This window comes from Hydractinia symbiolongicarpus, chromosome 12 (assembly GCF_029227915.1).
Source record: "Hydractinia symbiolongicarpus strain clone_291-10 chromosome 12, HSymV2.1, whole genome shotgun sequence".
NCBI lineage: Eukaryota > Metazoa > Cnidaria > Hydrozoa > Anthoathecata > Hydractiniidae > Hydractinia > Hydractinia symbiolongicarpus.
In genome coordinates this window covers 20,993,113-21,018,793 of record NC_079886.1, presented here as the reverse complement: position 1 = coordinate 21,018,793, position 25,681 = coordinate 20,993,113, and the positions used below count along the sequence as shown (strand labels likewise).

Here is a 25,681-nt window from a genome sequence, read left to right as displayed (position 1 = left end):
GAAACATTAAGGAGATAATTATACTTCGGCACATGTTTTAATGTAAACATCCTTAAAACAATATAATCGGATAGAAACGGATTTAATTGCTCTTTGATAAAATGTCCATTTAAATATATCTCCGCAAGAACAAGCCAACGTAACTTTAAGTTTGATTTATCTGTTTTCACACGTGCATAATTTTTAATCTGCGCATGCTCAATACAGCAGATGGCAGGTATGCCAATCATTTCTTGTGATATGTGGTTCTATTGTGTCGCGCTAGAAACATGAAGGTGATATCGTCACAAGTGTTGTAGCCACCAGCTAAAAAAGCGTTGTTATAAAAACTTTTTTTTCTAGCACGTTTTACTTTACACGCTGTTAAAAGTGGCAAAAATATTATCTCGTTAGGTTGTTGAAAAGTGCGACAGCGAGAATATCAAGAATTATTTTTATGATTAGAAGAAGTATTATGAGAGGAATTAAACACTCGATTCGGTTGACTACAGTGCACCAGGAATAGCCTAACAACTTGTTTAGCAAAATGGTGGGTTTTAAAAGGATTCGAAAAAAACACACAGTTTTGTTTACGACATAATATTCACAATAATAACTAAGTTGTTCTGACAAAAACTTTACCAACCTTTTTTATTTTAAAGGTATGGGCATTAAGTTGTTGTTTTATACGCAACAGTTATAAATGATAAAAACATGTAAAGTATCGCCAATAAAAATATTAACGGACTAAAAAAAAAGAGTAACGACGTACTTTCGTAAAACCAAGTTGGCTATAAAACGCAAAAAGGCAACAGTACGTGAAAAGCGGGATGCGGCCCGTTTAAAATTGAATTTACAAGCTGGTTTTGGCGATACAATCTTTCAAACATCAATTTTGCTGGCATGATTTTTCAAAAAAATTAATTTCATTATACTCTATGCTGCGCATAAAAAGAGAATCTTGAAATGACTAGTATAATTTTGAAAACCCTACGAAGTTTAAGTAATAATACTCGACATTAGGGAAAATATTGTCACTGTCAACTAAGAAAAGATATTTTTTTTAAAAAAATACATCGATATCTGAAGTGACTCAAAGACAAACTAAGTTTCTAAATGTTGAAGCAATGCGTGCGTTTCCTTGAAACTGACATGTAGAGATCTACTTGTGATGAACAGCCATATTTGCTGAAGATTAGAAGCACCGCTCGCTCTTACAAAATCGTAGCAAACAAAAGCGGCAAGTTATAAATACGAAAATAAACACATTCTTGTTGAAGTTTAAAAACGAAACAGATTCTAGCAAATAACTCGGTTATTGTAACCTTATTATATGATAAGTTGTTGAAATAAAAACACTTGTGAAGACAAAAAGACAACAGAAAACAAACTACACAACTGAGTCTGTTAAGTTTTTCAACAATTGGCGCCTCATTTTAATAATGGCGAAAAAACATCAACACGAACTTGATCAGCTGACGAGAGCACATGGTCAATCGAGCCCATAATGGTAATAATCGAGACAATGTTTTTGTACTAAAGATTAAAATATCCAACCATTAAAAGTGAACAGTTAAATGATGGTATTTCCCTTCGCATTCACATATGTGTAATTGTTCTATCTTGGACGTCTTCTTCCTACACGGCAATATATTACATGCTTAGCAACGAAACGGCGTCGTTTCGACTTTCTTTTTTACGGAAATCCATATTCGACTTGCCTAATTCTCGTCCATAGGTTCTTCACGTTCGGTGGGCTTCGTTGGTCTAAAAACAATTTTTTTTAAATCTACAAACTTTTGACCACTTTTGAGTACTTCTCAGTACACTTGATCAGCGGAAGAACTTCATTATGTTAGCATAACTTCCTTTCCTTACGACTTGCTGTAATTTTGTAACGTTCTTTATAATTTTTTTTGTTATAGAAAATATAGACATTAAATATAGCATTTCTTGTAAAATTAAATTAAATTTTGCACTATCAGGAGAGGAGAGGCTTCTTAAAATCTTAAAAACAAGAGAGACTTAATCCTAACCATTTTGAAGAGTTAAGGTCGGAGGGACTGCCCCTCCTTCGGACTAAATTGGGGTTAAAATGCTTCGTGAAGACATTTGGTAAACTGTTGTGAACTACGTTAATCGATTTGTCATAAGCACAGAAGGTTGAAACAATCCCTTGAACAGACCGCTTTCTCTTTATCTTATGACGTCATAAAGGCTAAGCAAATTCGAATTTTAAACTTAACAAAATAAACAAACAAACAAAACAAACAAACAAATAACTAATCAATTTACTTCTCAGATGAGCCGTTTTGAACAACTTGCATTGAAAGCGAGGCTAACGCGTTTACAGTGTCTGCTTCTTCTTTCTCCATTTTCTTAGCACCGTTTAACGAAGATCCAACTTGAGGAGCCAGCCGCTTGATACTAGGCCAATATTTCGCTGCACGTAAATAAATAAAAGTGTCAGTGAAAAAAAGGGAGCTTAAGAACTCAGACAAGAATTACATAACTTGGTTAACACCAAGGTTTAAACAGAGAAAATTTACAAAAAGAAGAAAACCACGAATACGAATATATATATATACACGAAAAAAAGAAAACGAAACAACCAATGAATAAGATTTCATATTTCGATTGCGCAATACTAGCTTTTGTGGGTTCTCTCATAGAACGTACTGAAATATTTCAAAATTTTTACTGTTTTAAAAATATTTCACCACTAATAAGACTTGTTTATAAAAAGAAACAACAGACAAATAAACACAACAAACAAAAAAACAAAACGAACGAACGAACGAACGAACGAACGAACGAACGAACGAACGAACGAACGAACGAACGAACGAACGAACGAACGAACGAACGAACGAAACAGAACGAACAAAACAAACCTTGTATGTCAATCACTTTTTCTAAAGATTTAACAGCATTATCGTGTGGTTTCGTTTGTTTCGTTTCTTCAGAAAGTTCGGCTGCGGGACCACCTTGTAGCGTACGCACACAGTTTTCTGCAGCATCGCAAAGAGACTGCAACGCGTACCTAAGGTGAAAGTTTACACCATGACAGAGGAGTGTCAATAAAAAAGTTGAAGTGTCAAATGAAGAATGTTTACTAAAAAATTCCATCTGTAAGTGGTAATACACTTACCCTCCTTCTAACGCAAGAACAAGCTTTCCATTTGCAAACTCCATAAGTTGTTTCGTCATGTATGCATAGCCTAAACAAGATAAAGCACCGTTTAGACTCCCTCAAAAATAGTGAACACTGTTTTTGCTCTTATGTTATTACGAAGTGTCAGTAATCTCTGACACTTTATAAGTTATTTGTTATACTTTGACGTCCGCGTAAGACTAACAGAAATAATTTGAATAATTTAACAGTAACTACTATTTAAAAAAATAAGAATGTACATACTAATAAGTGTAAAGAACGTGAGAAAACAACGAAAACACACAGACACACAGACACACACACATCTACAAAAGCTACAAATAACAACCACATACATGCAGCAGTAACAGTATAACCTCCCAGTTGAGGGGAATGACCATCAGCAGCGTCAAAACCTGCTGACACAAGGATGATGTCAGGCTTATATTCTTTTACAACAGGTAGTACGATGGTTCTGAACGCAGCCAAGTATTCTTTGTCTCCGTATGTAGGTTCTAGATTTGATGGAAAAATTGAGTACATAAAAACACAAGACAGTGAAAATGTCATACATTCAAAAATTGATTCCAATTAAAAAATGCACGCGAGTAAGTGAGTTAATAAAATGCACAGATTGTTAAAATTTTCCAGAATAATATAAACCAAAATGTTATCGGACAAAATTTTTTTAGACAGTATTGCATTATTTCGGACACATTGGAAACCTACACGGATATGATAAACACTCAATTATCAAAGCATTACACCTGAAAGTGTCTTAAGCCTTTAAATGGTTTTCATTGCTGGATTCCCGCCATTTAAAAAACTTAAGGAAACTATCTCTGAAAACTGTATTTATAAAAAATTTTGGACGCTTAAATTTTTAGATAACGAAAAAAATTCAGACGTTAAAATTGTTTCGGAGGAGGTTTTTAAAAGTTAAAACCGTCCGAAAACGTCGGTACGTCTACTATAGCGTATAAACAGTCACATTTTTTGACGTCATGTCTCGAAGGTGGAAAATGATAGCGTTGACCTTTCTATTAGACCGCTGCAAATAGCCTGCAAGTACTGTAAATAGCCTGAACGCGATTGTCGTGACTCACACATATGTTGGTCGCGAGGTGTTTAAACTTTTGCTGGCGTACAAAATCTTTTGATGAGATCAAGATGGAATTGACAAATTCGTACAGAGAGAATCATAAAAACTCACCTAAGCCTCCGCAAAAAGGAATGTTAACATTACAACCAACTCCAATACCAGCACCACACTAAAATTAAAAATTACCTGATTCACAGAAGTAACAACCTTCTCAGCCAATCCAATTCCCAGTTTCGTTTTAACGGATACCTTTCCATGCCATATAAGGTTAAAACAATTCGACCATCATTAGTAATTGTTACATAAAAATTTTTTGACAAACTTACCTTTCAAACCATAATTAAATTGATTATTATTATTATTATTATTATTATTATTATTATTTACCCAGGGTAGCCTCTTAAACTCCCATTCGTACTGTTTTAAATAAAGGGTCCTGCTAAGGAAGCCCTAGAGCATTTAAAGCTCCCATTTAAGCTATGAAAGGCGGCCAAGCATAACAACCGCTCAACTAGACGAACGCGTAAGATATCAGTCTTATTCTCCAGCTAAACGCTAAGCAGAAGGATCGATTTACACTTTTATATTCCATTGCCTGACTCGACCGGGGATTGAAACCACGACCCTTCGCATTGGAGGCAAACGCTCTATCAGCAGGTCAGCAGAAAAAAAATCATTCGTTAAATGTATCTTTTGATATACAAGACTTACTTCTTCCGGTTTCCCAGTGCCTGGAAAGAATGTTCCATCATCATGTCGATGCATGGACATGTATAAAACACGATCGTCATCATAAAACATTTGTTGAGTTCCATTGCCATGGTGAATGTCCTAAAACAGAAACACTCATGGAATTACCGGTTGGAATGAAGAGGTGTTTGTGGAAGAAGTTTGAAAACATATTTTCGCCACTTAAGTATATTGAAACAATTCCACCTTTGTAAATTGAAAAAAAAACACGAAAGGATAAAAGCATTAAAGAACAGTGGTTTTAAGTAATAGCTTTCACCTGCCTTAAAAACACACGTGATTGCTTAATAATTTCTTTCATGTAAGAAAGGGGTCCAATATATGACAAATAGCTTTTATAGTGCAAATGAGATCCTTTACACTTTGGATATCAATGTATTTTAAATATAAGTGGACCGTTTAAAAAAAAGAAATTTCAGATACTATTTTTTCACAAAAATTCTCACTCTTTTACTTCTTCTTTTTTACGCTTTTTCATCAAACATTCAAAAGGATCGAATACAGGAACTAGCCAATAGGAAAGTTAAAGATGTCAGAAGAAAAATGTCAGAAGAAAATGTCAAAAAACTCAATACAACTAAGTTTTTTTTATTATCCAGATCTAGCTTGTAAGAAGTAAAAACACACAGACCTATGTCGTAGACAAGGGGGGGGGGGGGGGTGGTTGAATTCAAAATTGATCGCAAAATTTTTGCTGTTTTTCGCACTTTTCACAACAACAATGATTTGTTTTCCCTAAAGCATGTATTTTTATCCGGTGCATAAAGCCAATTTATTACAAAAAATCTTTAATATAAAATCATATTAACATTGTAAGAAATCCATTTGTAGTGAACCTTTTAGAAAATACACCATGTATCTTACCCAATCCAGAATCAAGACTCTCTCTACCGCCATCTTTAAACGTAATAGTTTAGCAGCAATAGCGATTGAATTGAAATAACAAAACCCCCTAAAAATAAAAAACTCAATCATAAAAAAAATAATTATTGAATTTATGTGAAAGTGAAGAAACTTCTCTCAATAAAAAACAACTTCCATTCTGATTTACTTCTGATTTACTTACATTGCTTGATGGGCTTCTGCGTGATGTCCAGGCGGTCTGACAATAGCAAAACCATTCTTCAACTCACCAGAGGCAACTTTGAATGCAAGTTCGATGACACATCCTGCTGCCTGAAAACAGATTAAAAAATAATCGATAACAAAAAATAAAACAACGTGGAATCGGAAATCTGGTATTTACGCATATTTGTTTTTTTTATAAAATACTGGAATATATTAGTTAGCATCCTAGTAGCAAAATAAATTCAAGTATAGCCAGATTTTTAAGGGGGCCCAACTCTCCAGGACACTATGTAAACACACAAAACTTAGTATGTTTAAATTTAATAGCATACAGGTTTCATAACCTACCATTCGAGCAGCATTAGAAGTATGAGTATCATTCCATATCGTATCAGCATCAACCTAAAACAAAAATTCATGACATTTTGTAAACCTTTCTGTTCGAAAAAAAAAACAAAAAAACTTCAAACCATTATTTTTTAGTAAATGTTTTGTAAACAATTTTAGCGGGCCCAAATAACAACGAATCTTTTAATAACTATTTATTCCAAAACATTATGTCAGCCTACTAAACACAACAGGGATATACTCACTCCAATTCCTCCACATGCCAATGTGCTGAAACAACGTAAATTTTGTGCTCCTGAGAGAATAAGAATAATATACATGAAAATAATGACAGAAAAAGGAATTAAAAAAAATCGATATAAGAAAAAGTGAAATACCATCTCTGCTTCGACCACCACCAAATAGTAATGCATGCTGCTCACTAAATTAAAAAAAGTTTTCTTAAAGGAGAAGTCAGCAACCATGCAGATTGGCTACAATTTGAAACTGAATTCCAGAGAAGTTTAATAGTCACTTTAACGTGAAGAAATTTATCTTTGCGATTTTCCTGGTATTCTCTTAACAGACCAGTTAAACCAACAAAAACATCGATGGAAAAAAAGAATAAAAAATTAAACCCAAGCAATAACTTTTGTGATGAAAAGCAAGCTTCAAAGAACCATGGTAATGACAGTAAAGTTAATTTGTTTATTTCAAATTTGTTTAAAATTTATAGGATACATATAGGAAATATGTATCCTAAATACATATAGGATTCCTTTATGCTATAATGTTCCACTTGCAAGAACGCACAAAAATTTGAACATAACCTATACATACATAATATTTCAAAAAAATAAAAGTTTTCATTTTCTTTGAAAACTACATATTTCAGATTCTCTTGACTTAAAAAATTGAAGGTTAATATTTGCAGGCAATCAGTACCTGTGTACAGTTTGTAATTCCGCCAAGGTAGCTTTGCGAGGTCTAATTCGCTAAAAATAAAACATCAAATACTCATTAAATACTCACAATGAAGAAACGGTGAAGATCAATTTATTGAAAAACTTAGGACAAAACAAATTTAATAGACCGACATCCTTAAAAAAATTTGTTAAAGCTCCAAAGATACTCGTAAAAATATTTCAGAAAAAAAACCAAACCCAACATACTTCACATAAATTTGCAACACCAGTTTCTTGAAGCCGGGCCCAAATACTTTGAAGTCTACCTGAACATTCTGGATGTAAGGGATAGCTTCCACCGCAGGTGCATTGATGTTTTAACATAATAGTATCATACACTAAACCGGTCATGTCCTTAGTGCTTTTCAATGAAGACTCGTTTTCAGAAGTAGTGTATGTTGAACTAACAATTCGTGACTCTGAATCATGTAAACGAGAGTCAGAACCATGAAGCCTTGGGTCTGAGGTGTGTATGCGTGTATCTGAACCGTGTAAACGAGGGTTGGACCTATGTATTCTTTGGTCTGAATTATACAAATGGGGATTAGAGTTGTGCAGGCGGTGGTCAGAGCCATGTAAACTTGGGTTGGAACCATATAATCTTGAGGCAGAGCCATGCAATTTGTTAGCAATGTTATTCAAACGAGATCCTGATCCATACATTGATGAATGGGATGCTGATTCACCCGACCTTTTGTTGACTAATTCAGAAGTTCGATATATAAATGTCTCTTCTTCTATGGCTCGTGGACTAATATGTTTTCGTTCTTCTTTTTCTACATCTTCAGGCGTTTCCTCTTGTATTTTATGATCTCGCTCCAATCTCCTAAAATGGGAATCCAATGACATAGATTTCATTGTGGAAGAGCTGGCTTCATGCTTGTCACGTAAATGTTCTTTCAGTCTTAGTCGTGCCGCTTGATGATCCTGCATATGCAGGTCATTTCCTACTGGGTATGGGTCACGATTAAAACGAAACCTTGATTGTGTGTGCAAGCCATGTGGCTGGAGCAGGTAGTCATCTTTGTAGTACACATCTTTTCGTGGTGGTGATTTGATGCTATGCAATGAGTCATGTGATCGAGACTGAATAAGTGAAGATGGAGGTGGGACATTTTCAATTGAATGTAATTTCGAAAAACTTTTTGACAATCCTGTGTATGGCGGTGATAATTTAAACAAATCAACAAGATGAAGATAAAGTCTATTTTGAGATTCTAATAATTGTTTCACACGCTCTTCATCAGATAACCTGTGATCATCAGTTTTCGACAGGTACCGTTGATGAAATAAATCAATGTCTTTGGGATCATGTCTATGTTCAAGCATAATATGTTGTAAATATCTATGGTTAGTTGCATACTGTGTCTTCAACATATCAAGATACTTTGGATGACCAGGATGCAAAGGTGCTTTTAAATCTGGTGTAGAGCCAGTGGAATATGTTCCTAAGCTCTAAAACAAAACAAAAAAAGAGATATAATTTATTTTCACTTGTACACAAGTTAATAAATAATTAGGATTTGGCTATTCAGAGAGAAGTAACCATAGTTACATAACATAGTGATCTGCAATTCCTTTTTTTAGTTTTTCCAAGAAAAAAGAATAAAAAGAACCAATAACTAAAATCTTACCATAGAAGTAGGAAAGTGAACCTGAGACCTTCCACTACCCAGATTAATATTTGGTAGGGAAGGAGATTGAAAAAGAGGTGGTACACCACCACGTGGACCTTTATGAAATACTTTGCCTTCTATAGCATCCCGCTTATAAGGTGGTGATATTGCCTCTCTTCTCTCTGATGTCATATCTAAAAATAACAACAAAAGCAACAAATCAAAAACAGTGATTAAACTTTGTTAGAAATGCATAGAAGACAAGTAAACTACCTGGATGGCGGCTATCTCCAGGACTGTATGAATGTCGTGGATGATTATTGGTAGGCATCAGCGGGTGGTGGTCAACACAAGGTTTATAGCGAACTCGATGTTTTAGTGTATTTCTTCCTTTTAAATTAGGCTCGGAGGCTACAATAAATTTTTTTTCATTAAAACACATAACATCTTGAATAGTTACTAACCCCTTTGTAGTAAAATAATTATCAAGCAATCTTGTCATTTACTCTAAAACAGAAACACTCGTTTGAAAAAAATGCACCATATTATCATGTAAAATAATTTCATTTAATAAAGTGTTTAACAGACGTTCAGGCAGACTATAAATGGAAAATTGTGAGTAATAAATATATCATCTACAAAAATCATTATTATTAAGATACAACATATTGATGCCAGAAATTTTGAAAGGTAACTCAGATAACTTACTAGCTTTGCGCAATATATATGGACCATCTTCCTCATTATCATAAGGACGGGATTCATATACCCTTAAATAAAGATATTGTTATTAGGCACATGATGTGTGTAGGGTTTACAGAAAGATTTTCCAAAGTAAATAAGAAACAAAAATAAATAAACAAGCAAGCTAAAAAACAACAAAAAAAAAAGAAATAAAAAGAAGAAGGATTTTCAGAAGTTTTATATAACCAAAAATGTGATAATGAAGGATTTGAAGAAACATACCATCTATTAAACTCCTCTTGTCTATGGGTTGTTAGTGCTTGTGCATCAATATGTTCGAATGCTGACTTTTTGTTGATATTATCCAGTGCCTTTTTGCGCACACGATCCCTGACAAGTGCTGACAAAGCATTTGAAGAATTTGGAGGACCTGTACAAATATCTTTCATGTTAGTAATTTAATGTAATGATACTTCGAAAATTCACATTTTCATTTGAATTAAAACAAAGCATTACCTGTGGGACCCTCCAACATGGAAATATTTTTATCTTCTGGTCCAAGCTCATGCTGCATAAAAAAAAATGAGTGTCAAGAAAGCGCCTAATAAGAATGCATCCATAAAGAAAATCAACCTTTCATATTCATGTCAGCACTTGGCAAATGCCGATGTGCCAACAAAGCATGTAGGCTAATAGCATTTCATGTCCACCATTTTTTGAATTAGAAAACCTAAGCCAGTAAGTAAAGTTATAAAAGCATTATGACATAATTACACCAAAGCCAACCTTTTTTTTTTTGACTGATTCAAGCATCAGTGCATATATTTTAGCTAACAGGTGATTGAAGTGATTAAAATAAGAGTTTTTTTAGAAAAACAGAGATGTGATTATCCTAAACAACATGCGAAAAGGAACAACTATGCCTATAACGTTCTGCAACCATATCACAAGGCAATCAGTAAAGCTAATATTACTCACTCAAGATTTTGCAACCTTGCACGTAAAGTTTATTTACTTCAACATAATTTTTTTTTTGATTAACGAGTTTAAATATGATTATTGGTATAGGTTTACATTATTCCAAAAAAAATTATCCTGTATCAGTATTATCCATGTTTAAATAATTTACCTGAAAACCTGGGCGTTTTTTTGTTTTTACGGTGGCTGTTTATTGGCGTTTTATAGAGGGTTGGCGTTTATTAGGAGTTTTTGGTATCCAAAATAGCTGTCAATTTAGAGGGGTGCATCACAAAGTCGCAATCAAGCAATCTGAGGAAGAGGTCTTTTCGAATTAGTCTTGCAACACAAATATTACCAAAATAAGAGTGTCAGTTAGAATTGATGGCAAACATATAAAAATACAACACAACACTTGTGAATACAGAGTTAAAACTTGCTGAGTTGGAGGTTATTTACAAGTAATCGAAGTGAAACTGGCTTGGATGTAATTTTTTTTGGTTTGTTTTAGTTAGCTTTTTTCTAGATATATGGGTTACTTTTAAACATAAAGATCTTACTAACAGGAACGAAATTAGATTGGGAGAGATTTTACTTCAGCTCTCACATGCAAGCAGATGCAGAGGATATTTCTTATAACAAAACACAAAAATTGTGCATGGCATTTAGAAAACAAAAAAAGAAGAAGATTTTTCTGTACATGCATCTGCTAATATATATTACATATATATACACAAGATTGGAAAACAATATATACTCCAGTATACCTTTGTCTCGTATTCTTCTGGTAATGTGCTTAATATATGAACCATTATTGGATTTGTTTTTGATGCTGTCAAAACCATTGCATTATGTTTGTTTTTTACTCTTATATGTTAGTAATATAATAACACAAGTTAATTTAAATTTAATTGGAATATCAATAATTTATCACACTAAAAATAGATGTTAATCTCTAACACAGGATTTCTAAGCTGTACATTTTGTGGATGAGTAATCCTGCTAATTGTTGCAAGTGCTTAATATTACAGTTTATTAATTTTAGGTTCTCTGCACACAATAGAATAAAATCATCGAGAAATATAAAGATTGCAGTTTCATATTGACTATTATTTTTAGTTTTTTTCTATATTTAGAACTTAAACTAATTAATTATTTAGCAATGAAGAGGACTGCATAAAAAGATAACAAAGGGTTTAAAAATAAACTTTACTGTCACAAAAACAAAAGTAAAGGATCAAAGTACAGCTTCTTAACATTCTCCTTGAAAAAAATTGCAGATTCTTTATATATACATAAAGAAAACTGACAAAGCAGTTTTAAAAACAACTACAAAACATTAGTCAAAGAACTAAAAGAAGTGTTATGGCTTTATTTGTCATTGCTTTTCTTTTACTTAGCCTTTAAAAACTAAACCACATGGAAAAGTAATGCGTTAGATCTTATACAACATATGTTTCTCTCATATACAAACACATGTATTAATGTTGGATGTGCTGATCATTTAACCATCTCCTCGATTGTTAAAAAATAACATCAATTTACATCAAATTTGCCTTTGATAGTTGTTTTTAAATATGAAATCATTTCTTTGCCTTGCACACATTCAAAAAACAGATATGTAAAGCATGTGGTTGTGTAGTGAGATTTTACTGCCCTTTGGACCATTCTTTAAAACCGGTTCAGTTTATCTTAGAAGTCATCTTCCATATTACCATATTAACCATATTAATTGAGAAAGAAAGGTATTGATCTAATTACAGAGTTTTCTGTCATGACTCATGGCAAACACAGGGCCTGATAGACGCTCGTGGCAAAATCCACAGGAATTCGCCCGTCACAGCAAAGTAGTATTATATTTAAACCTTCCACACAAGAAATCAACTTTAATGTAGCAAATTGTAAATCTTTTACATAATGCCATTGGGTGACTTCAAATAAAGAATTTAATGTGTGACATCAATTTGAGATTGACACAAACAGTGTAAAAAGAAACACCAAATTTACACGTAGGCACAAAAATGTTATCTCTAAAGCTCTTTAGCACTCTAATTAAAAACAAATTAAGAAAATTTGAATTAATGATATCTGAAACACTATAATGTGAGATATGAAATCAATAACAACAACAAGTAACAACAATAAACAAACAAAATCTTTTTGCACAATCATTACATTGTTGATGCTTCTACAAGAACAGGCTGTAATAAACCATTTTATGATACTCTCTTAACAAGCTCGTTTAAAAGTGTTAGCCATTTTTTACCACTAATGAAGCAAAACCTTTTGTTATTAAGTATTTTAATTGACAACACTGTTCCATTTTTAGATTCACACAATAACTTGCTAAACATAATGACCCCCGTTAGGTGATTAACAAACATAAATAAGAGTGAAAATGATTAATAGGTTGAACTAATATCTAAATTTATCTCAATACAATTCCTGTTTAATTTCAATAGTATTATTTCTCCCAGTTTTTTGTGTTGCCCCTTAATTTGTTCGACTTCAGAGTATCACTCTATGTGAAAAACTAATCAATTTGAAATAAGTAACCATTAATAGGCAAAGTTGAGGTTGCAGTAAATCACTAGTAGTTAAAACATTTGATTTTCTATTTTTTAGTGTGTTGACTTCCTGGAGAAGATTGACATTTATTTTGAAAATATTACTTTAGGTAAGCTCAACTTGGTTATATAGACTTTGTTATACTAACAATACTTAATCTTGTGCAAGGTTTATATGCAGAGGACTGCAACTATTATTATTATAAGTCTCAATTTTTTGCAACACCTTTCAAGTTGACATAAAATCAGGGGTTAAAAAGATAGGTACAAACCAAGAATACAAGTAAAACTTGTCATGCCACAATAACAGTTGAATATTCCATAGAAAAATCCACTTGCTTAGGAAGACAAAAAGTTATTAATGACCTGCCATAACTAATTTTTTATTAAAAATTTGTTAATATGTTCCCTTTATTGTCTAGAGGTTAAAACGCTCATCAAAATAATGTACAAGATTATGTGATCATGTTAAGAAAGTATGAAGGATTCCTGGGTCTAGCAAGGTGCATAAAAATGTGTAACAAAAGCTGTAAGTTCAAAAGCACTGGTTAAAAGGCAATATCACTTAGATGCTCAATACAATGTCACATAATGCTTTGTTTGTATTTGTAATGTGTAAGCAAGGTCTATCAAATACCCAACTTTAAATATTCAATATCAAATACCTAACTTCAAAAACCCAATCCAGAGTTTATTAATAAAAATTAGTAAAAAAGAACACCACAACAGATTTAACAGCTTGTACTTTAATTAACACCAACTTATGCACATAAAATTACATTACTTTATTGTGTCTGTACTTATTAACTAACACAAAACTGAAGAAATCACAACTATGTTGTTTTGGTTGGCAGCAAACAAAAATTTATTCTATAGGCTCTTTTTGTTTAAACATTGAATTAAACAAAACAAAAATATTGGGCAAAAAATAAAACAATTCTATTTATTAAACCTAAGCAGCCATTGTTAAATCTATATAGGATGTTATTTTAAAATAAACATACTAAAAATAAACTTTCATAAGTGCTGTATTGTACACTTGTTCTATAGATCTATAATTAACACAATTTAATTTGACATTTGCTTATTCTAATTCTCAAAACAATAACCAGACCTAAGAATTGCTTTTGAGTTTTTGGGGAAGAAAAAAGGGGTCTCAAATTTCTATACAAATGGCAGATTGACAAGTAATCAGAGGCGAAAAAATTCATTTATTTGAGATACATTACAAATTGTTTTAATTAACAGATGAATGTGATATGTGATCATATGTAAACAAAACATACTTTTTGTTTCTGAAAATCCACAATATTGAACCCCCAAAGGATTTTGTTTTATATTAATCAGTGCTAATTTTCTGTTTTATAATTTTGATCAGGCAATGACAAGATTGATTTTTTTTAAATGAGTGCTCATTTAAAAAAATGGCTTGCTACCTTCAACATATTATCTGTATACATGCACAGCCTTTCTTCTTCAATTAATTTAATGTCAACAAAAAATAACCAACATGATATGGTAGTTGTCTGCCTGATGTCAGCAAAGTTGTGTTTTACATTGGTAATTTAAATAAATATTTTTTCCGATTCAATTTTGATTTTGTTTTTTAATCGCATGCTCCCATACCTGAGCTCCCATACCATACTTGTTTACGTCACACCCAACTTAGTAAATATGAATCCAATATGAATCAAGAATTTTTATCAACACACCAGTATTCTCTTTTCTGATGTAGTTACAAGCATTTTGATACTACGACCTGATGAAATAAAGCACTGCAAGGATATAACAGCCTACAAATGCAAGTATAATAATATTAACAATATATAGCAATATAATAATAACACCTACCTTTCTAGGAGCCTCCATATGATAGCTTCGATAATTGCTCTGAGTGAGCATTTCTTTGGTGGGTGGTGGAATTTTATGATTTGGATTTAAAATCATCTGTCGTTGGTAATATTGCTTCAATTCTTGTTGCTGTTGTTGTTTTAGCATATCCTGCTGTTCCTTGTATTGCTGTTGTGAAAATGGAAAAAAATTAAGTGAATTTTATGCAAAAAAACTTGAGCATGCACACTAACAACGGCAAGATCACAATTTGCAAATAATGATAAGTGCAAATAAGTAATGATTGATTTTGATTTACTGTATACAATATGCTGATAGTACAATATAATTGTTTTTTACTGTACTCCTTTGTCAGAAGTTTTTTTTCTCACCCTATAGATTGCCCTCAGAATCAACTAAACCACTCAGATTCTGTTCATTTCAGATGGTTGAAATTGCCCCAAAAATTAACCACTCCTTGGACTGGTTTATTTTATAGAATAGGCCGAAAATTCGTTGTCACCATGATAACACAGAATAACATCAAAGTTTTAAATATATATTTTTACATTTTAGGGATAGATAAAAGAAGAATTCTGTTTGTAAGGAAAACTATGTAACTAATTTTGATTTAACAAGACAAATCTGTCTGAATTAAATAAACTTATAAAATATAGATCAAAGCAATTAGAAAGAGCAAATCTGAAATTTCTGGAAATCTACAAAGAAAATTTAATAGCAATATTAATGGGTCCTTAGACAAAAAATCATTAAGAAATTATAAAAGTTTTTTAAAGATTAATAAAATATTTATCAAATTTTTTTGATGGTAATATTATAAAAATGCTTTGAACAAATTTATCTTTTTTTTGGTTTCTTTTAGAATAAAGTAATTTTTATAACCTTATCAAAATCATGTGGAGTAAAAACAGAGGAAAGAGGAATAAAGACAAAGTAACCTGCGTCAGCTTAAAGTATTGTTCTTCTTGCTGCTGCCGTAACTCTGCCAATTTCTCTTTGAAAGTGGCATCTGATGGTGATGATGAAGATGATGTTTCAGTTGTAGAAGAATTTGGGGCAGTTGAAGCACTCATTTTTCAGAGACTTTATTTATTTCCTAAAAAGAACAACGTAAACAATAATTTAGTTTGAAAAAAAGAATTAAAATAAAAATGATATTGCAAACAAAACAAAGTTGCTCAGTTAAACATTTAAAATAACACTACAAGAAAGTTGCTTGTAAAACAAGACGGCCAACGCTAAATGACACAAACCATGTTTACGTAATTGACAAGATAAACAAGCATATCATATTTATTCAATAAAATATTCAATTTTTTTGTTTACATTTCTGGGGAAAGACATCAGTGAAAACAACACAAGCAATCCATTGTGAATGTAAACTTGATCCAACTTTGCATGACCATCACTTATTTGTGTTTCAACATAACCGATTTATGTACATAACGGGAATACTGACAACAAAGATAAAACTGACTATTGACTCAGATGTAATAACATTATCACAAAGGAACATGTAAAAATACTACTGATACAATGTAATAGTAAAAATTCAGGATTATGTCTGAGATAGACACATTAAAATGCTTTAAAGGTTATTTAAAGGCATCATATATCACATTCTTTTCTGAAATTACATAGCTTCAACTATTTTAAACTTAAAATGGCATATTTTATATTCAAGTTTTAAAAAAAGAACTAAACAAAATACAATAAATAAAATCTGCATTAAAATAATAAACTTTTCAGAAAACAAACGTTTATGTTTTAGTATTATTAAACACAACAACATGCAAAGATGCAACTCAACGCTGGGCAGCATGTTTGGCATGAAACCCCTCCTACCTGCCAACTTGTAAACAATACATCAGTACAAAGTTTATTCAAGTGTGAACATATTACTGAAAACAATTTGAATACAGACAATACATATTACTTGGACTCATATTTGTTTATTAGACAATTTCAAATGGTTCCAATATCTTTTGTTATTCCACAATTTGAGTATTTTGGCGCCTAATAGGAAAACTTGTTGTAAATGGAACATGGAAAGGTTGAAAAGTTTACAAAAATTATATTCATGAAATTTTTTAAATATGTTTTTTTCAAAGATTCTTTTTTTATACATTACTCTCATATAAAAAAATGTTGATCACAAATGGTTAGTCTGAATGATTTGTTTGATTGCCAGTAATAGTAGTGGTTGTATAAACCATTTTGCATTTATGACATCAACAAATTATGAAAGTTTCTGCAGATTTTTTTTATAACTTCTTTCCATGCCAATGCTGACATGTTCCAGAGATATTCTTAATTATTGATTATGTAGTTATCCACTGTGAAAATATATTGCTTAACAAAATTTTAAAACTGCTGATCCAATGTATATAGAAGAATTAATTAAGAACAGCAACAAACAACATCGCCAATTTCTTTCTGTAAAGTCAATCATATCAGCCTGCACGATTTCGCATTAGTTTTCTATTTAACATACAAAATACAAATAAAGATGATATCTTTTATCATAAAATCTTTGCACACAACATTTTCCAGCTAGAAAATTGTTGAAATTTCATAAATAAAACATGCAAAATTAGACAAAGAGTAGGAAAACAGTATTAATTTAATATGAGAACAAGAACTAATACAAAGACACTAAACTTTTGTAATTACTTGTAATTACTTTAAAAGCTGTATGTTGCAACAAAGTCCATAATAGTTACAAATTAAAAAAGACAGCAAATAATTTAAACATTTTAAAGATATCTAACAAGCTAGTTTTTCAGTTTTATTTTAGTTTTAATGTAAAAAATGTTATGTATAAGCAGTTAAAACTTGTTTTAAAGAAAAACATTTGGTTCATTAAATGTTTTAAGCTTATTAAGGTTTACAAAAAGGAAAAATTACTCATTTAAAGAGAGTACACAGAAATTTCTGAGACACAGTCTATTTTGTTAATCTGGCACATCAGCATTCAGTAAAAGCTAACTGTAATATGATATTGAAAATGTTGGGTGTTGTCGTGAAAGAAAGCATCTACGCGCAGCCTTCAAACAAATCTCATTCCTGCAGCTGCTCCTAACAGGTTAAAATAGCACCAAAATTTAGGGAAATTTAACTTCAAGGAGAAGAAATGGTGTGATGTTTTATTTATGATGTATGGTAGTGTTTTAGACTTAAACTTCTTTGGAATTAGATTTTTAATACAGAAAAAAATATTAGTACAACATTTATTTTCTGATAAAAGGATCGGAAACATCCCAGTCTATAAGGATTTTTTTATATTTATATATTATATATTTATGTATCTATTATATATTTATAAATCTATTTTAAATAAGTTAAAAATTAAATGGAAATCATTGTCATTGATGAAAAACATCAGCAAGTATAAGGGACTAATAAACAGGCACAGGAAAATACAAAACAATGAAGCTTGAATTTTGAATTTTCCTGAGATATTAAATAGTTTTTATGTACCTCATAGTAATTTATAAATACTCTATTATTCATAAATGATTTTTTTATGTTGTAATTGCATCTGAAATCCCGCCTTTTATAAATCTAATATTATCCCAAAATTTCTAATAAAATTTATGAAATTAACAATTAATGAAGCAAAAAAAACAACAGAAGACCAACTGCATTATAAAATAATAAAATATACTGTCTAAAGCAACTCTTAAATAATTTTAATTAAAATTATTTTTTATGAACAAGATTCATATGTTCTGAAACTCAATAAAAAATATGAAAACAAACTTTTATAACAGTCTCTTCAATTGAGCTAGCATAAGAGCAGACTGTTTGTATGTGTGAGAGAGATCGAATAATAACAAGATTGGTGAAATAATAAAACATAAATAATAATAATAAATCACAATTGACAAGCCTTGGGGCCGTACTTTTAAGGCGCCATAGTGTAGTTGTTATCACTCTCGTACTTTGTGCGGGAGACCGGGGTTGGATTCCCCTTGACGGCGATTAATATGGGCAATAGAATATTACCACAGCCCCGGGTTAACTCAAGCCATGTGAGAGAAATTGGGAAGATGGCGCACTATGTGGGCCATTGGATGTTGCAGGGAGTTGTCTGGAAGAGCGCTGACCTTAATTGAGTTTGCTAAGCTAAAATAGAGCATTAAATACTCCAGGACTCCGCGTCAAAGCCATGGCCCCTCCTAGAAATAATAGACAGGGTATATCCCTCGTTATTTGTGAGGCTAGCCATGTAAAATATGCACATCTATCTATCTATCTTAATTAGATGTGGAGAACAAAACAATAAAATAACAGATGCGCATTGCTGAGTTTTAGATGTAAACAAGTCAATATAGAAGATGTCTATTGAAATTTGCTAGCAAACAAAAAACAGTGAAATGGTATGTAAGGTTCCGATGCAGGTAGCAGCTATTGCTCAAATGGTATGAAAATTGATAACATAGTGGACGCTCTGGACAATCATAGGAAAAACATGATGTTCTACTTTTCTTCAGAGCAAAACAACAACTTTTTTATAAAGCTCCCTATTTCTAACAAGACAGACAATTCTATAATAAAACAAATTGTATTAGGTTATGATAAACTATTTATAGTTACTGGTTTACCAAAAACATTGTATTTCATAAAACAACGTAAACTAAATACCAGAAAAACTGCCACAGATTAGGTCATGGGCTTAAAGTGGTTGAAGGAGGAAATTTGATGGATTCGTTACTTTAGTGACAAGGATGGGTTTTATCAGTGGCAGTTTTTGGTGGTTTATAAAAAATGAGTGAGTTCTGTGTATTTAAGTGCATTGCCATTAACATACCTTAAAAATGAATAAAAAAGGTATGGAAATGTACACTGGAAAAAAAATGTCAACCCCTGTGTAGCCGTGAAGAGACTAACTTCATTTTTTTGAAATAAAGGTTTTTTCATGTACATAACCTTTAGCCACACTAAAAGCAAGGATTATTAGGTATAAGGACATACTGCTTTATATGCCTTCAATGGTTGGCATATCAAAAAAAATCTTCATAATTTTGGTTTACAGTAACTGATGTTAAACCGACATTATAAATAATTATGTTTTGCAGGATGTAGAAGGAAAAAAAATGCATCTTTTCCCTTCACTGAATGGCTATGAAATACTTTTATAAAACAACCATATGTCACCAATAAGGATAATTTTATTGACAACATACAGGGACTAAAAACTCATGTGTCAGGTTTTATACGTCTTTTAGGGATCATAAAAAATAATCACTTTAGTTTGTATATTATTTTATTTGAAACGATCTCTATACGATTTTGAACAAACTTAAAAAAATATATTTTTACAAAAATCCTAACAAATTCGTTTTTTAATTTAATCAAAATAGTTTCATATCTCTCTGTTGAATTGAAAATCGTTTTCTAAACACTTTAAAATCATTTAGTATTTATTTCCCAATTGTTTCCACAAACTTAAGATTAATTCAGTTTGACACTTCATGAAATTCATTTCAGTTGAAATCATTTCAACATTGCTTCTAATATGTGTATCACGCATGGTTTATCACACATCGCCAATTTCTAAAGAAATTTAATTATCGATTTATCATCATCATTCTCGGCTTAACATCAGTTTTCCATGCTAGCATGGGTTGGACGGGATATATTAATGACCCTCTTCCAATCTGATCTAGATTGTGTTAGATCTAAACTCAACTTCCTCTGTATCAAGTCTGTCCTCATAACCTCCTGCCAAGTCTTTCTCGGTCTGCCTCTGGGCTTTGCCCCAAGAACTATCAAGTCTCTACACTTTCTTACCCAAGTACCCTCCTCCATTCTTTCCAAGTCCCCCAGCCAATTCAATCTTCTTATCCGGATAACATCTTCAATTCTACGGATACTTAGCCTGCTTCTTAGCTCATCTAAACTCTTTCTGTCTCTCAGACTGACGTTACACATCCACCTACCCATTCTCATATCATTCCTTTCTAAACGGTCAAAATTTTCCTGCTGCACTGCCCATGTCTCACTACCTTACAACATAACACTTCTTACACAGGGCTCATACAACCTATCTTTTACCTCAATTGACAAGACTCTGCTAGTCAACAAAGGAAGTAACTCTCTGAACTTTTTTATGTACATAAAATAGCAAACAAGATTTCTGGAAGCAAAAACATTGTGGTAGATCATGTAAAATCCAACAAAACAGGAACGCAAGAAGCAAAAATATCGCATAGATCGTTTAAATATCGTCCTAACATCACTGAAGATTATTTTAAAACCCTCAAAATAGCATGGAACAAAGCTACAAATTTGCAACATGTATCATTTAAATTTTATTAAAACAGTATCAAAGGAAGCAAAAAAATTGCTGCAGCTCGTTTAAAAAATCATCAAAATGAGATGGTAAAAGCGAGATGGCGATAGATCATTTAATACCATCAAAACGAGATTATAGAAAAGGCAAAGATCATTTAAATCCATCAAAAAGAGATTGTAGAAAGCGAAAAGATTGTTGTAAATCATTTTAAAACAGTAAAACCATGGTCACTGGAAACAAAAAGATCCCCATAGATCGTTTGTAAACATTCAAAAGGGAATCATAGAAAGTGAAAAGATTGCAGTAGTGTTTAAAAATCATCGAAACAGGATCATAAAAAGCAAAAAATTGCCGTAATTTGTTTTAAAAAACACAAAATAGGATTGTACAATGCACAAAGGTCACAGAGTGACTCTGCTATTCAACAAAGGAAGTAAGTTTTTTCAGGCATACCTATCCTACAAGTAACACTTCTTCCAAAACCCCTTCAGTACCCAACATATCACCTAAGTAACAGGATACGTACAAACTGAATGTCAGCTCTCAACCTTCCTCCAATACCACTGCACTTCTTATGTATACATCTAATGCTTAAGTCTGTTGAAATGAAATACTTCTAAGCGCTTTCCTGCAAACTTCACAAGGCAACTTTCCAACTTCAAGGTCATATTTGGTTTAATGGGTATTAATCATGACTTTAGACTTTACTGCATTCACTCTTAATGCCTTCTCTTCCATTCCCTTCTTCCACTATTAAACTTTCCAACTAATTCTTCCATGAGAACCAAATCATTTGCATACAATTACTCCCATGAAAAACCTGTTCTGAACTCCGTGTTAAATGATTAATCTCAACACGACTTCTAGCCTTGCTTTATATAGACTGTACCATTTAACTAACCACTCATCCACCCCTTTATTTTCTCACAGCCCACTAAAATTTAATTGACACTCTATTTAAAAGCTTTCTCTAAATCTACAAAGGCAAAATAGAGTTTCTTTCACTTTCTGAAATACTTTTCCTAAAGTTGTCTGAGTAAAAATATAGTATCTGCAGTGGCATGCCCTGGGATAAAACCAAATCTTTATTTATATCAATTTTTACTCTAATTAATTTATCAATTACTATTTTAAATAACTTTCATTACTTGATAAACCAACTTTAACCCTCTATAGTTACCTAATTATTTACCAAGGAAGAATATTTTTTTATAACCCACATCCAAGTAAAGGTCTTTTATGCATGCATCAAGATCCAGTATTCCTTGCAAGATTTAAATTGAGAAATATAAAGTCAGTTGGAGAAGAAAATCTTTTGTATTTATGGTTAGAGAACTGTAGGCCACTTCTCATTGATCCCTTGTTAACAGTTATTTTGTTGCAACAACAATTATATCAACAGACCATTCTCTTTGAATTCGTATAATATAGATGAGTTTCAATGTTTACTTTTTTGCAAGATTCTTGCGCATGCATAGAAAAAAATCAAATGATGGTTGAAAATTTTTGTACTGTGGCTATTAGCATCTTTTCACTGATATATGATCTAAATCTAAACTACATGCAAGCTACTAATTTCAAAATCAAAGGATGCTTCCACCTGAAAAAAAGTTTGAAATGGACTGGTCTACGACGTACCACTTACGGTCTGGGAATTTTAAACAACACACGTCACATAAAAGTTGTCTATAATATAATAATTGCAACTGGCTTATTTAAACCCTGTTTTAAAAGAAGTTTACGCGAGCAATTTATCGCTCACATAAGAGACTGTTTATCAGAATTTTCTAGAGATCTTACGATATATTTTTTTCACATTTTAAGAGAATCTACTAAATAAGCGCCACCAAAAACACAAAGCTTATGAAGAACGATCGTGTTATTATGAAGAACATGAGGTGAAGAGAACATTAAGGTCGGCTCCTTTCCTTCATGCTGACACTCATGCTCACACACATGCTCGGCTGGTGCATTACACTGAGTCTCGAACGAAAGACGGAAGACCATTTGGAACCATGCCACAAGTCAGTCCGACCTTCATCGTCACAGAGAATACTGCGAGAAGAGTGCACACCCATGCAAGTTAAATATAACCAGAACATGGGAGAGGTTAGGTGCCCTGTACCTTAATACAGCTTTTGAACGAATGTTCTCGTGATGTATACCAAAGAAAAAACATGTTGAATAAAGTTTTAAAAATATAGCAAATCTGCCAACACATCATCGCGTTCAACTTTGCACTTGTGGTTATACGTTTTACAAAATCCATTTTTATTGGGTTTCGTTTTAAGGCTGGCATTCCTGCATCTGCAGAAAGAATTTTTTTTGTAACAGTGACCGAAAAAAAAATAATTTCATAGCTCGCTATGTTACTGACACAGTCATGCGACGGCAAACACAAATTTTTCGATTCGTAATAATAATCGAAAAAAATGTATATTGTATTAAAAAGAAGTCCAGAAGTTCTTTCCACACGAAACAGCAGGCAATAAGTCAGCCCTGCCCTCAGTTTTGTGAGAAGAGATGTTCTGCAAAACTCTAACAATTGAGTCTCCTGTACAGTTATGCTTCATGTTAAACTGTGCCGGCGGCAAGCATTTTCGAAGCATGTCACCGGCGACTTCTGTGATATACAGCCTAATGATGCCCTAACCTAATAAGTTCATCTAGAAACATAAAAAGCCAGTTGGCAGTGAACTATTAACCTAACGAAGTTCACCATCCAAAAGGTATATCAAAAAGACTTGCACTCCATTTTCATTTGTCATCGTCTTAGGAGATCAGTGCATAAAATTTATGAGAGGTCTAGCCCAAATAAAAGGTGAATGACAAAAGATATTGCCAGCTGAACAATTTCACTACAAAAAAATATTGCCGACACAATGCCGACGCAAATCAGTTGAAATGAATCTCACGTCGTTTTATTGCCGACGTAAAAAAATTCTAATTTTAAGGGCTCTCGATCGAGTATTTTTGTTGATATTTTTGATCAGCGACGACTGGATTATTTTTAGTTTTATTTTACAGATCAAGCATGTGCATTTCGTAACTTTTTGTTTCATTGACCACTCACGCAAACTAATTTGCACGAGCTTTTGTGATCGCACGTGGATCGCTCACGCAGATTAATTTCCGTGAGCGATTTAGCACTCACGGGGGTAAATTTTCCCGACTGGGCCTGGGGTTTGGTTCTCCTTGACAGCGATTCAATATGGACAAGTGAATATTACCATAGCCCTGGGTTAACCCAAGCCATGTGAGGGAAATTGGGGAGATGGTACACTGTGTGGGCCTTGGATGTTGCCAGGAGTTGTCTAGTAGACCGCTGGCCTTAATTGGGTCTGCGTAGCTCAAAATGAGCATAAAATACTCTAAGACTCTCCATCTAAGCCATGGCCCTCCTGGAAATAATAGATAGGGTATATCTATAAGAAGATTGTGGGATTTATTTAAAAATTTGCCCAAACTTCCCTATCAGCATCCTCATAATATTGATACATCAGTGAGGAGACCCTTAAATCAGTTTACTACACTGACATTCACTTTATTATTATTTTTCGAATAAAGTGTGTATGGTACTGTTCTCCCTGAGAACCCTTTTAAACTGTGTTTTTGTGGTTACCATATTTTGACATTTCTGGGTTGGCTGGGCGGACTTGACAATTGAGTGTCCACTTGACATCTTGTGTAACTAATTTGAGTCTATTATGGACTATATTGATACCTCTCTTAAACCCTTTCTTTTTGACAACTTAATTTGTCATAAAAAACATTATCACATGTGAATGACACCATGAAGTCGTATATTGATACCTTTTTAATTAGCCCAATAGTCCAATCCTGAACGAAAAGGAAGATGAGATAGATAGATCTCATCTTCCTTGATGATGATGCAACAGTATAGGTGGCTAAAACCCGCGCAAAATTTTTAGATTGATTACAAGTGTACAACACTTTGGCAAAAGATTATATCTAGCTACGGTTAGACATAAAATACTGAAGATTCACATGTCAGACTTTGTTCATTCACTCACCACTCCTTCCCCTGCCATTTTTACCATACTCGGCTTGACTCGCGAGGGTTAAAATAAGTGGAACAAGCGAGCAAAGGGAATGAATAGCCCGTTTGGTGTCCCGATGAATGAACTCGTAAACACCGTGCTAACTCACCAGATCTTTTTCAATAACATTTTCGACGTAACTGTTAATGATGTTTGATTCCCACTGCTACGTACGACAAAATAATTCTAAATTCCATAATATAAACTTACAGTCAGGGAAGCAAACTATGAACAACCACACTTTAGAAAACAAAAGTTCATTTAAAGAGCTTCAGGAAACACTTTATTTAACTATCATA

General features: G+C 32.6%; 1 protein-coding gene across 3 annotated transcripts; it reads right to left on the bottom strand.

The window, feature by feature from the left end:
• Nucleotides 1-563: 563 nt before the first annotated feature.
• Nucleotides 564-25,681, bottom strand: LOC130621568 (histone deacetylase 4-like). Of its 3 annotated transcripts, none has more exons than XM_057436871.1 (22): nucleotides 25,593-25,681; nucleotides 15,959-16,116; nucleotides 15,021-15,188; nucleotides 10,162-10,213; nucleotides 9,928-10,075; nucleotides 9,670-9,731; nucleotides 9,235-9,372; nucleotides 8,980-9,155; nucleotides 7,553-8,800; nucleotides 7,326-7,375; nucleotides 6,779-6,822; nucleotides 6,647-6,696; nucleotides 6,402-6,455; nucleotides 6,052-6,161; nucleotides 5,850-5,937; nucleotides 4,947-5,066; nucleotides 4,347-4,404; nucleotides 3,490-3,648; nucleotides 3,131-3,200; nucleotides 2,874-3,022; nucleotides 2,275-2,422; nucleotides 564-1,746 (listed from the first exon to the last, which is right to left on the bottom strand). In XM_057436871.1, exons 2-22 carry the CDS (start codon nucleotides 16,091-16,093, stop codon nucleotides 1,701-1,703), a joined length of 3,273 nt encoding a protein of 1,090 aa, XP_057292854.1. In that variant the 5' UTR covers nucleotides 16,094-16,116; nucleotides 25,593-25,681; the 3' UTR covers nucleotides 564-1,700. The 3 variants fall into 3 exon arrangements, with proteins under 3 accessions (XP_057292854.1, XP_057292855.1, XP_057292856.1); XM_057436872.1 differs by lacking the exon at nucleotides 25,593-25,681 and adding an exon at nucleotides 25,492-25,585; XM_057436873.1 differs by lacking the exons at nucleotides 15,021-15,188; nucleotides 15,959-16,116; nucleotides 25,593-25,681 and adding an exon at nucleotides 11,370-11,466.

Coding starts and splice junctions, on each gene's coding strand:
- LOC130621568 (XM_057436871.1), bottom strand. CDS start 16,093: ATGAGTGCTTCAACTGCCCCAAATTCTTCTACAACTGAAACATCATCT. Junction 6,823..7,325: donor GAATTACAAACTGTACACAG/GTACTGATTGCC, acceptor TTTTTAATTTAG/TGAGCAGCATGCATTACTAT. Junction 3,201..3,489: donor TTATACTGTTACTGCTGCAT/GTATGTGGTTGT, acceptor TATCTTGTTTAG/GCTATGCATACATGACGAAA.